At 56.2% G+C, this 12,802-nt stretch overlaps 4 protein-coding genes across 4 annotated transcripts; 2 read left to right on the top strand and 2 right to left on the bottom strand.

Moving 5' to 3' along the window:
• Window positions 1-3,868: 3,868 nt before the first annotated feature.
• On the bottom strand, window positions 3,869-5,170 carry LTHEOB_5790 (Mating-type alpha-pheromone receptor; the record flags this gene model as incomplete). The annotated part of the gene is made up of 3 exons (XM_035514974.1): window positions 3,869-3,903; window positions 3,970-4,308; window positions 4,360-5,170. The coding sequence occupies 3 exons, from the start codon at window positions 5,168-5,170 to the stop codon at window positions 3,869-3,871; spliced, it is 1,185 nt and encodes a 394-aa protein (XP_035373482.1).
• A 910-nt stretch (window positions 5,171-6,080) lies between these two features.
• Window positions 6,081-8,540, top strand: LTHEOB_5791 (Ring finger ubiquitin ligase; the record flags this gene model as incomplete). Its single annotated transcript, XM_035514975.1, has 1 exon — window positions 6,081-8,540. One exon carries the CDS (start codon window positions 6,081-6,083, stop codon window positions 8,538-8,540), a length of 2,460 nt encoding a protein of 819 aa, XP_035373483.1.
• Window positions 8,541-9,016: 476 nt separating this feature from the next.
• LTHEOB_5792 (Class i alpha-mannosidase protein) lies at window positions 9,017-11,040 on the bottom strand (the record flags this gene model as incomplete). Its single annotated transcript, XM_035514976.1, has 4 exons — window positions 9,017-9,317; window positions 9,382-9,890; window positions 9,971-10,515; window positions 10,587-11,040. 4 exons carry the CDS (start codon window positions 11,038-11,040, stop codon window positions 9,017-9,019), a joined length of 1,809 nt encoding a protein of 602 aa, XP_035373484.1.
• A 916-nt stretch (window positions 11,041-11,956) lies between these two features.
• Window positions 11,957-12,653, top strand: LTHEOB_5793 (uncharacterized protein; the record flags this gene model as incomplete). Its single annotated transcript, XM_035514977.1, has 4 exons — window positions 11,957-12,032; window positions 12,099-12,289; window positions 12,352-12,585; window positions 12,636-12,653. 4 exons carry the CDS (start codon window positions 11,957-11,959, stop codon window positions 12,651-12,653), a joined length of 519 nt encoding a protein of 172 aa, XP_035373485.1.
• Window positions 12,654-12,802: the final 149 nt, after the last annotated feature.

Here is a 12,802-nt window from a genome sequence, read left to right on the forward strand (position 1 = left end):
TCTGCGATCCGACGGCGCGATAATGCGGGGTGCAGCTTGCCTAAAGTCAGGCCCGCCGAACCGTTTCTCAGCGAACCCCCGGCTTGTTCTCTTTGCCCTTCCCCTTACCTTTTCGGCGAAAAAGGCGGACCAGTATGCACGAGCGGTAGGCTAGGCAGATGCTGCTGCTGATCGTGGTTTTGAGTGAGGAAGCTGGGAAGAAAAGGGATAGTGGTGCCGGAGCATCGAGTCGACGCCGGCCGGTCCGGCTCCGTCGGTGTTGTCGGGCTGCTAATCATCATCAGTTGTCGAAAGGGGGAGTGCTTTTTTCGCTTGGGTTGATCGGCATGCGGGGAGAACTGTGGTTGGGCAGGCAAAGGATGGGGGATTGTCACGTCCGCGCTCTCTACTTCTCGAAGCACGGGAAGAAAAGAACGCAGGATTCATTGAGCTCTGCCAGCGCACCGTCCTGACCGGTATGTTGCTCTGTATTTTCCTGATCCGGCAGTTGGTATTCACTGACGAGCCCGAAGCGGAGATGATGAGCTGCGCTTTTCGTCATAGACAGGCAACGGCTTCGATTGGCGAGCGATTCGTGGGTATTACGAGCAGCGCTTCCCAGTGGCAGGAAGAGGGTCGCACCGTCTTGCCGGACTTGGTCCTGGCGCCTTGTGCCGTCGGCTTGCTTTTCTCGTTACACGTCACTGCATCCTACCCAGAAATCTGCAGACGAGCTACTGCTTTCTTCACTTCGGCCGTGTGACTGCACTTCGTCAGTTTGATCACACAGCAGCAGAAAAGAAAGCCATTCACATGGCGACGATCCGAGAAATCAGGGTCTTGAACCCTTTGTGCAACGTCCGACTTTTTACCCCGCCTCCCACCGAGCGAGCCGAGCGGCGATCATCTCTCTCGTCAATTGCCATCCATCGTCCAGCCATTTTCCCTTGCTCCCAGTCTTTCGAGATACACCGTCCTCTTCCTTTCCACCAACCAGGCTGAAGCGGGCCCGCGGGTCTTCATCTTCCTTTTCGTCAGTCAAGGCCGAGCAGCGGGCGGGCTTGGGCGAGGATCAGCGCCGCGACGCCGCTGATGTCGGTCAGTCTCCGTAAGGCTGTCCTGGCGCCAGTCAAAGCTTGCTTCCTCCCTCCATCTACCTACGTACGGGGCGCCGCCGAGGTGCGTCCGCCTCCTGGCAGCTAAAATGGCCCCACTGTGCCAATCTCTTTCCCGATTGCTGCCTCGCCCCGTCGACGTGTTCAACAAGGGCGCGCAAAAAGGGGATTGGAGAGGAAGGAGGAGGAAGAGTGGTGGTGGGGCCAGGCTGCAGGGGTAGGGATAGGAAGGTAGGTAGGAAGCAAGGCCGCATCGTCTCGCTTGCTCGGTAACGCAGGCGTGCGGCGTAGCTGCATGCACGCCGTACGGTTGGCTGTGTTTGCTGTTGGTGTGGGTTCGCCGGGGGTTACTCCGCATTTTCTTTGGACCTTCCCCGTCTTATCGCGAGAGAAGGAACCCACAGCCCACGGAATTCCCCCACACGCTTTTGTGGAGATGGCTACGAGTAACCCGGGCGTTCCCCGCAGGCCCGTGTGGGGGACCAATTCGCCCACATCCCGTCGCAATTGCCGCCGCATGCAGGTGATATCCAATGGCCTCTCCCGAAGTCGACGCACGTGAAGCATACACATGCCGGCTGGGAAGCATACGAGAACGAGGGAACACAGGAAGAGAAGGAGACGGCAGGGTGTAGCATAACCAATAAAGTGCTGCTTGTTCCTCGACCACCATGGCGGACGAATTGCACAGAGATGGATACACCATCGTACCTACTTTCTTTGCTTTTTCTCTTGCCTTTCCTGTTCCACTCCTGCATCATCTTCGAATCGTCCACCCGTCCGTCCGATGGTCACATTCTCTTTCCCTCCCTTTGTCCTCCCCTCCCTCTGCGCTGGCATCGGTTGAACCACAAGGCCAGACCGCGAACAAACGCGAAAACGAAAGAAGCGGCAGCCTCGCCCTCCGTCACGCAACCTTCCTATAGCACCACACTCTATTACAGTCCGCGCTTTTTATGACCTGTCTCCTGCTCCAATTCCCCGCCCCCATCATGCATGCAAGGCGTACGTGCACCGCAACGCTCACCTCACCCGCCTACACGGTCAAACGCGGCTTTAGCTTACACCAGCACGGATCGAAGAAAAGCAAAAAAGCAAAGAATGCAGGGCGCGAGGGCAACGGAGAACGCAAAGACCGTTGGTTCGATTAGAGGGGCCGTTGTGGGACAGGAAAAAGAGGCATTAACGGAGGAATGATGATGCTGATGATATTAACAAGCGATATATTAATTCTCCGGTCATGCTTCCGGGCTTGCTTACCATCCACCACGTTGGTTGGCTGCCTGCACACGCCCTGCCGTCCATCCGTCGGCACGCCCCTTCTTCTCCTCCTCCCCGCTCCTTTTTTCCCTCGCTCTCCTCATCAGACGCATGCAGTTGGAAACGGAAGGAGCAAAACGAAAAGAAAAAGGAGACAGGAGGTGGGTTGACGTCGTAAGGCTGGAAAGTGCCAGTTCAGCACCGGATGTTTGGTCCGATGCGCGTCCTTTTCCCCCCCTCATCCCAGGGGGCCAGGCCAGGCTGGATCCCAGGCCGGAACCCTCAGGGCAGGGGCTTCGCATGTTCTGTCGCTTTGATGATATGCATGTACGCATTGCAATTCATGCATGGGGTGGCTTTTTTTTTTTTTGGCGTTCGTCCGGGAGGGAGAAGCCGCGGGCGACAACCCACGTTTGTGGTTCTATCGCCGGCTCCCTCCGCTGTGCGTCATCTCCGCGCCTTTTTTTTTGTTTTGTTTTCCCTGCTGCTGGGGAGGGAGGGAGGGATGACGGGACGAAGCAGGGACGGACAGAAGGAACAAGCGTCACACATTGCTGGGAGCGGGAAGAGAGGGCGAAAAAGGGTGTCTCGTCAGCACACACAGAACTGGGGGCGTGTGTGGTTGCAAGGAGCGAAGACAAGGTGCAGGTGGAGAAGAAGGAGGGGGGGGACAGAGGTGCAATTGACGTGGTCATACCCTCCTCCGCCTGTTTCTATCCGTGCTGCTCACAAGACACACATAGCGTTGCATTTTCACAGGAACGACCGGAACACAGGCATGGGAGGAAGAGGCAATACCACGTGGAGCCCGACATGCAGCGGTAGCAACCGGCTGCGCACACCCTGCCAAGAAACGCCCTTGCAAGCGAGAAAGTGGGCAGTGCGATGCTGATCGCCGAGTCATCTGAAGCTTCGTGTTGTGGACATTCCATGAGACTGGTGAAACGAGAAGGATTGCAGAGAGAGAGGCAGCAATGTGGGTCGAGTTGGTCGGACCTCGGTCGGTTCGCTATTCTAATATTGGACAAAGCATCGTGCCTGGGTAAGCGACCCCATGTGGGTTTTTCGGGGCAGTTCCCAGCCAGCCAGGGAAAACGTCGGTGTTGGTGGTTTTTTGCTCCTCTTTCCCAAGCTCTCGGGGGTGTGCGCGGGATACCAGATGGGGCAATGGAGGAACATTCAAACTACGTCATGATGCAACTTCATGCCTCGTCGCTCGTCCCACACCTTGGTCGGATATTCCCGCGGAGGGAAATCCGAGACCGCCTATCTAGTCATGAGAAGTAAAGGAATGCTTGTGAACTAGTGCTGCTTCTCTCCGAGAAGTTATGCCGGAAAGAATTGATTGCTAAGACTAGAGATGAGAGAAGTGGTTGCCTGTGAAAGAGGCCCGTCCGCTATGCATGAAATGAAAGAATTGAAGAAGCATATTCAGAGGCTGACAGGAGCCCTGGACAGACTGACATGTACGAGGTGGAAAAGATCCACAATCCGTTGATATGACTCAGGACCTTCTAGGGGAACATCCTATTGATGGCCTTGCCCGCTTCTGGTATTCGGAGAGCTGTCAGTTATTTTATTTTTTTTCAGCAATCATCTCAAAGGGCTTTCATACCGAAGACTTGGTCGTCACGATCATCCTCGACATCTCCATGTGTCTTCTCCGTATCGTCCGTCGAGGTGGTCTTCCTCGAAGACGGAGAGAGGGGATCCCGCGAAGAAAGGATGGAGGAGTCCAGCGTGGTAGCTATCGACTTCCGTTCACCCGGAGCCTTCTTCCACTTGAGACCGCCGAGGAATTTGTGATGCGCATCGTGACTGCGTGAAGCTTGGTTGAGACTGTCGGTGTTGGCGGCGGCCCAGACAGACGAGAGCGGTAGGAAAATAGCGACCACGGTCAGGGACAGGGCTCCAATCTCGTCGTTGGTGAAGAACTGCACCATCGAGCATATACCTGTAATGGTCAGCGACTTGAGTATGCAGTGCTTGGAGGGTGCAGACTTACCCGGAATGATCAATGTCTGCGCTGCCATGATGAAGACAATCTGCATGGGTCCGAACTGCTTAAGTCCCAGTTTACGGCGGTTTCTGATGGCAAGACCGAGCTTGCCACAGAAGATCAAACTGAAAAAGCAGACGCTAAAGCTGGATGTGATGTTCGAGATTGCCGGTAGATTAGCTCGCAGATCGTCTGTCAGGCCGAAGATGAATTGGATGTTCCAGACGGTGAGGGCAATGCGAGCGCCGATAGCCATCAAGGCAACAACAATGGACAGAACCGTGATAGTGATGCGGCGAGGGCGAGCAAGAGTCGCACAGACGACGGAGGCCTGCAGGATGAGGGATAACTCGATGCAGGTAAGCAAGAGGAGAGTCATGATGACCGCGGTAATGGAGGTGGCATAGTCGGAGGTAGGGACGCGGGAGACGTCCTCAGTGATGAAGGTGTAGAAGTTGTAGAACTCGCTCGTGTAGAAGGCGACGTTGGTGATGGCACGGACGACGCTCAAGACCAGGGCAAGAATGTTGAGAATGAAAATGGGGGAGCGACGCTTGTCGTGCTTGGTCAGAACGAGGAGCAAGATGACCATGATGATAGAAGCGCCGATCTGACTGCCCCAGTTGATGGAGGCGTGGATTGCATATTTTGCCCAGTCATTGAAGTAATTCAAGCGGAGGTCGTGAGGCACACGGTAGCCTTGAGCGTCGTAAAGGACGATGGTCTGGTTCCATGGATCGAAGGGAGGCGCGTTAGCGGCATGCTTGTAGTAAATAGTCTCGTTGCTGGCAGGACCAGCCGATGGAATAGGACTCATGGTCGTCGACCTGGCCGTGGCGGAGGCGGTTTCGGAGTTGAAGGCTCGGTCGGCTTTGAAGTCGTAACAAGAGGGAGTCCGGAAAGGTCGCGAGCATCTTTGAAAGGGGCGGCATTGCTCGTAGAGAGAAATGGGGGAGTGGACAATACTAAGGGTACAATGCAATGATTGTTTGAGACAAGCAACAATATCAAGGCCCACGTCCGGTTAGCGCACTCTTGCACGGACACACAGCTTGAGGCAGCGATGACGAAGAAAGCTTTCCAAAGGATTCTGAACTGTTGTAGCGGAAGCGGAATGCGTAGCCTGGACCGGGCGCTTTGGTCTTCCTCTCAGCACCAAGATAGGAGGCTTCACAGCCGGGGCGAGGCATTTCCACAGCTACATTTTTCCGGGTGGTTGTCTGAGGCTCAAGTGAAACACGAGTAAGGTTTTCTTCATATTGTCCTCGATGCACGTTCCGGGCGCAAGGAGAGCAGCCTCATAGCCTCAATCCGAACCGAAATAGAAACAGAGGCTTCGAGGAAGCCACTGCCGGTCGGACAAGTCGAGTTTGCGTCGAACGCTATCGTGGTCAGCTATCGTCGTACGTTTACGTAGCCACGATTAGATCCTGCCGCTCTGGGTGAACTGCGTGCAGAAGAAAGGATGCCTTTGAAACTCAGAGACGACAAAGTGGCCGACGTGATGGCTGGCTGTGCGGAGGAGTGCCTTGCTTAGCCACGTGCATGTCGCGTGCGGATGCAAGGGATTGGAAGTCGCATCGTGGTGTTGAGCTAAGTAGGCGCTCGGGCTTGGTGCGTCAGCGTTGTTTCCGCCGCTCCACCTCCGACGACCGCGACATCCACCTCCGCCTCCGCCTCCGCTCCACGTCTACTCATGGAGCACTCTGCGCTCCACCCATCCTTAAATGGCTAACAACCCGCCGCCGTTCCTTTTCCTCCTGGTCATCTTCCTGTTCCTCTACCTGAGTCCCGATCCCCAGGCTCCCGTCGCCTCCCGCAAGCTCGAGCGCATCGTCGAACATGAGCGCGCTGCTCTCACCACCCTGAACAACTCGACCTTTGGAGACCTACAAGTTGGCGTTGATGATGAAGAGCGCTGGTTGAACCTTACGGGGCTCAAGAAGGAGCATGGCTTCCACTGGGAACTTCTGGATTCTGTCCGCGACCGTGTCCGCGACCAGGCCCACTACGTTCTGGGAGAGGACACCGTTGGCCTGATAGACGGGAGTAGCGACCGCTTTCCACCCGTATACCACAACATCACCGGCTTTGTCCAGGGCACTTGGCGCTCCATCAAGACCTACACCGGCCCGCACCTGAATCTGTCGGCCGTCACCCCGCATGGCACGTACTCCTCCGAAGAGTGGACTCGCAACGTGACGGCTGCTGGCGGCGACATCAGGATACATTTTGGCGAGAGGGATCACGGCGAGCCCTGGAATACAACGGCGAGAAGGGTCGCTGCCAGGGTCACCATCGGCGAAGACACGTCCTATGGCAACTGGTGGGACATGCGCCTCCATGGCTTCCACCTCGAGGACACCGGCACCATCGTGCTGACTACCACGAGCGAGAAGTTTGACGGCATCTTCGCTCTTCCGCACTTTACCCTCTCCAAATACGCCTTCACCCTCGGCCAGGAGCTTCTCAACCGCACTCTGAATGCCACCATCGAAAAGCAGAAGTCTGGCGAGCTTGAAGACTTCAGCCCGTGGTCGTCGATTGTCGAGGGCGAGCAAGAGCTGTTCTCTTTGCCACACTGTGAATATGTCATGTATCTACAGCAGCACCCGCTGCCCATTCATCTCCCAGAGTCATCTGCCTATGGGAATGGACTCGCCATGAAATTCTTCGAGGACGAGCTGCGTAACCCATACCGCATCTCTCCCAATCTGCCCCCAGAGATGGTCATGTCTATGGTTGCATTCTCGCCCGACTGTGGCTTCATCATAGAGTCCAGCGGCCCGCCAGACGTGCCGCCGCAAGAAGGAAAGCACCTGGTGGGTCCAAAGACCGAAGCATACGCCATGGTCGCACGTCGCCACATTATCCTCTTTGCTTTAGTGATTGGATCCCAACTGGTGCTTCTGGTGAGACAGATGAAGGAGGCCTCGACTCCTTCTACGAGGAGTCGCATCAGTTTCTACACCATTGCGCTTCTCGCCTTGGGCGATGGCTTCACACTTTTAGGATTTGCCTTTGTTGGTATGTCGTACGAAGCAATCACCCTTATCCTCCTTGCTACAGCCTACGTTGCCTTTCTATCTGCCGTCTTCTTCGGCATGGGCTTCCTCAAGGAAATCTGGACCGTCCAGTCGGCCGAGCGTGGCAGAGAAGAAAGGCGGAGCAACGCAGCTTCTACCCGTCCAACCCCAACTGCCACTCAACCAGGCAGCAGAAGCGAGACACCAGCATCGGCTCCAGTCATTTCTGCAGCTGGAGCTGATACACTTCCCCTTCCGGTTACCTCTCGTCAAGCCATCAACAGTGGAGCCACACCAATCATCGTCCCGTCAGACCAAGACGTCGACGCAGAGATTGCCGAGAATGAAAATAATGCAAACGCCACCGACAACGAGCGCTCTGCGCGCTACGGCTTCGGAACAGTCTACTTCCGCTTCTACCTCCTGCTCTTCGGCCTCGTCTTCCTGTCTCTCCACGCAACGACCTGGCCATCGTCCCTGCAAGCGATATACAGCACCGTCCTCATCTTCACCTACTTCTCCTTCTGGACGCCGCAGATCTACCGCAACATCATGCGCAACTGCCGGCGCGCGCTCCGCTGGGACTACGTCGTGGGCCAGAGCGTGCTCCGCCTGCTGCCCTTCTACTACCTGTTCGCCTACCGCGGCAACATCCTCCTGCTAAAGCCCGACTATACTTTCCTCCTCGTCCTCACGGGATGGGTGTGGCTGCAGGTCTGCGCGCTCTTCAGCCAGGAACACCTCGGCCCGCGCTTCTTCGTCCGCGAGAGTTGGGTCCCGCCCGCGTACGACTACCACCCCGTGCTCCGCGCCGACGAGGAGGGCGCCAGCCTGCCCTCGGGCGGCAAGGTGCTCGCGGGCGAGGACTCGGGTCTGGCTTCCTCGGCTACTAAAGCTGGAGAGTCGAGGGACAAGGGGAAGAAGGTCTTCGACTGCGCTATCTGCATGCAGGACCTCGAGGTTCCCGTCGTTCCGGGCAACAGTTCAGGCGGCGATGCGGACGGTAATAGCAGTGCGTCGGCGCTTTCGGGCGGGTTGTTGGCGAGGAGGGCGTACATGGTCACGCCGTGCAGGCACATCTTTCATAGCGTGTGCTTGGAAGGGTGGATGCGGTATAGGTTGCAGTGCCCGATTTGTAGAGAGACGCTGCCGCCGCTGTAGATGTGTATATGTAGATATTCTTTTTTTTCTTGTCCAAGCGTCCGTTCTTGGTTCAACCCGGCCCATACTCGTGCATCATGTTGCGTATCGTGTGTCGTTCTGCCTTGTATTTTTGGTGCTGTGGTATGTTTTAGCAGTTGTCTTGACAGCCTTTGCCTTTCTTGAGATGTAAGTCCAGATGATGTAGGGGGATTCTTGCAAGATACCTCCTGTTTATGACATCGGGGTTCACTGTTGCAAATATGTCAAATGTCCGTCAGTGGCTGCTCTACCTGTTGAAATACTCGGCAACTCAGTCTCGTTTGAATGAGCTCAGAATTCTGATTCATAGCTTGCTTGCGCTGATTCGTTCTTCTGCATTAAATGTGTTCATGGCTTTTCGTTAAGAGTTCTCGTTCTCGGGAACGTTCATTTTCTCCCTTCCCATTCCATCTCTCTATCCCGTTCTTTTTTTTTTTCTTCTTCCAGTTGTGTCTTCAACGCGATGCCGGCCTCTTCAACGGATGGGCTTCGGTGTTGAAAACATAGTCATCCAAGCTCACGACGTTCGGATCGGAGAAAAGGAGGTAGAAGTACTTGAGCGTCTCGGCCGTCCAAAAGGACTCCATCCTGTCGGACTTGGGCGGATCTTCGGCGAGACAGTCGTCCAGCCCCGCGTGCGCGATATCCGTCTTCGTCAAGCGTATGATGTCGTTGAACATCTTCCAGGCGCGCTCGCGGAGGGTCTCGTCGCCAGTGATGCGGTAAAGGATGAAAACGGACTCTATAGCCTCCGGCCTGTTTCGAAATCGTCAGTCACTATTTTCAACATGCTCGATTGGGAGGAGGCAGCCAGGCTCACCGCAGAATGTACCGGGCGTCCCCGATCTTCGTGACGCCCTCCCTCAGATGCTTCTCCTGAACAACCGCATGCGCGTCAACCGCTTCGCCACCGTCGCCATCAGCGTGCGCCTGCTCGACGGCACGCAGCCACTTCTCCTCGTCCCAAGCGCACGATTCGTCTTCGCAAGGCAGCGTGTACAAGATCTCGGGCATGACGCCGTTGGGGCTGTTCTCGTAGCCCCACAGACAGCCCTCAGTAAGCTTGCGACCGACGTCGACGTCCTCATCGCTACCGAACATCTTGCCCGCGATGCCGAACATGCCGCCGGCGAAGCAGCTCAGGTGCTGGTTCTTCGGGTCCAGGCGCACGCCGCCGTTCTCGTCCGTCGACACGTCGCCGGGCATCAGCATCTGGTCGCCGCCCGCGGGCACGGTGGGCCGGTAGAACATGTGCTCTTTCATCGGCCGGGCCGCGTCTTCGAAGAGCTTGCGGTACTGCGGGGTCGCGCCGCCGAGGAGCGCGTGTTGCTATGCCGCCGTTGTGTCAGTTTCAGTTTACGCACCTTCCTGACGCACCGTCGTGAACGGGAAGGGATGATCTGACTCACCTTTGGCAGATATTCGTACAGCGAATCCGCCATGCCGCCGATGGTGAACGAGTTCCAGCCGGCAAAATCGAGATCCTTGGCATTGACGGCGACGGGCCACATGCCAGGCAGGCGCGTGCGGCCCTGCTGCTCGTCAAACACATTCATAATACGCTGAGCAGCATCAAAGAAGCGGCCGTCGCCCGTCAGCTGCGACAGGCGGGTGAACTCGAGCGTCAGCGAGCCCAGCTCGGCCGACAGCGCCATATCAGCCGCCTCCTGCGGCGCTCCGGCCGCCGCGTCCTTGAAGTTCCAGCGCGTCACGGGCATGCGGTTGGGCGTGTCGAAGGCGGCGTACAGCATGTGGCCCAGCTCCCACGCCTTCTGCAGCAGCGTCGGGTACTGGCCGCCACTGACGTCGTACGCCGCGAGGAAGCCGCCCAGGTAGCGGATCGTCGTCTCGAAGACGTTGAGTTCGGTTAGTGTGCACGTTGAGAAGTCGATGGCGTTGACGCCCGCCACGGCGTCCTCGAAGTCGGGCTTGAGGTCCATAATCCACAGAGTGTCTGGTGGTTTTGGGCATCAGCTCTTAATAGCTAATGAGAGAGAGAAGATTTGGCGGGTAATAATAACGCACCGAGAGAGTCGACAAGGGTTGCTGCCCAGCCACCGAAGGTGTCGCGGGTTTCGCCAGAGATGGGGGCCACTTCGTCCTTGAGCCATGCGTGCTCTTTGTATCCCGTCCACGCATGGACGAACTCTCCCTTGATCTGCTCGAGGCGCTCCTGGCGCACTTTGCGGGCTTCTTCCGGCTCCGGCGGGAAGTCGTGCTGTATCCGGGGGATCTCCGTAACGTCCGTGGGAATGGGGATCAGGGACTCCACCGGGTATCGCACTGTAGCTTGGCTCCAATGGAACCTTCCGTCATCCGATTCGAGGAATACAGGAGTCGACTTTTCCTTTCCGCCTTCACCGCCCGTCGAGGAGCTGACTGGCAGTTTGTACGATGCCGTATGGCTGTGGATGAAAATGAGGAATACAGCAATGAATGCCGTGCACCCCAGCAGCATCTTTCGCGGCGACAGCATCATCGAGGGCAACATGGCGCGAAAACCGTACCAGCGGTTCGTCTTGTAGTCGAAGCGCTGATGAGCCGCATAAAGTTGGGGAACGGCGCGGTGTTAAGTGGCAAGCTATGCGGTTTTCAGGGGGTGCACAATCACCGTAGACCGGGATATGTGTATCAGTGCTGATTTCACAATAGGTCTTGGAATTGACAACAATAGCTAAGCGCGCGGAAGTGCGGCACAGTAAGTCCTCGCCCCATGCGCGATGGGTCCGATCGACCCGTCGAGCATTTTGATTGGTCGGCTTGGGGACTGCCGAGGAATGAATTGGGCTGTGCAAGCGAACGGTCTCCCCAGCGCTTTGGCTCCCTTCCGAGCGCTTACAATTCGCCACTCCTATCCCGCTTTGGCTGGAACTTCAGCTCACGAGTCCACTAGAGACCCGCTTTCAAATAAGAATAAAGCTAAAGTTTTCCTCCTAGCTTTGAAAGGAAAGACTATAAATAACCTTCTATCTCAACATAACCGCTATAGCCCAAGCCAGATACCAATCTATCATAAAGACTATCATGTGCCTCAAGCTACACCTCCTTACGCCGCTCGCCAACGATACGCTGTTGGCGGCGGGGGTAACATTAGATAAGTTGCGGCACACTGTGGCGTGGCCGTACCTCGCCTCAGTGGTACAATGAGCGCTAAGCAAGGTATCTATGTAGTTGAGTGCCACCTTGATTACTTTGAACTCAGACAACTTTCTTTTGGACTATGCATACTAGCTCAGCAGGCAGAGATGGTTCGATCGTTACTCTTATTCTTCTCATTACCCACTTCAGCCCTCGCAGAGACCATTCAAAATCGCTGGAAAGTCCCTGATGGATACAAAAGCGACCTCTCCCAAACATTCACATCCGGACAGACCCTTCCAGTCTCATGGCAGTCGATGAATGAGTCTACCAACGACCTCTGGGTGACGACATGGAACTACAACGAGGTCCAATACTCAAGTTTGATAGCACGTAGGCAGCCCCCCTCAAAAGTCAAAGGCATTCACAGCAAATAGTCGCTCATCTTTCCATGTTCAGGAAACATCGACATCTCCGTTGACGGCTCCTACGCCTGGACCATCGGCATTCCATCTTCCCAGCTCTCCAAGTCAGCCAAGTACGTCCTACGCTTTAAGAAGCCAGGCACCGTCTACAAGGCCGCCACCGTCGAGCTCTCCTCTCCAGCCTTCCTCATCCTCGCCGGGGAGGCCGCCGCACCGTCTTCCGCCGTAACTTCTTCGCCCACGCGGACCGCAGGCACGTCGTCCTCCTCAGTGCAATCAGCAAGTAGCACAGCAGCAGCAGCAGCAACCTCATCTGTCTCATCAACATCACCTTCCCCATCATCATCCCCATCATCATCCCCATCATCATCCCCATCCACATCCCCGTCACCTTCACCTTCACCTTCACCTTCATCGTCCCCATCCCCATCACCATCCTCATCACCATCCCCGTCACTATCAACAACTCCTGCATCAGCGTCAACAGCAACGTCTTCATTCCCCACCAGCACCACCGCCTTGTCCTCTCTCTCACTGGGCGCCAAAATCGGCATCGGTGTGGGCATTGCAGCCATCGTCGTTGCGCTAGCGAGTCTGTTCTATTGGCTCTGCTGCTGCTGCCGCCGCCGCCGGTCTCGTCGGAAGCAGCACACACACGACAGCAATGACGATGGAAAGTATCAGAGACCACAATGGGCAACAACAGAAGGGGATTGGACGAGGCATCATGCAATGGAG

Source organism: Lasiodiplodia theobromae, assembly GCF_012971845.1.
Source record: "Lasiodiplodia theobromae strain AM2As chromosome Unknown scaffold_16, whole genome shotgun sequence".
Taxonomy (NCBI): Eukaryota; Fungi; Ascomycota; class Dothideomycetes; order Botryosphaeriales; family Botryosphaeriaceae; genus Lasiodiplodia; species Lasiodiplodia theobromae.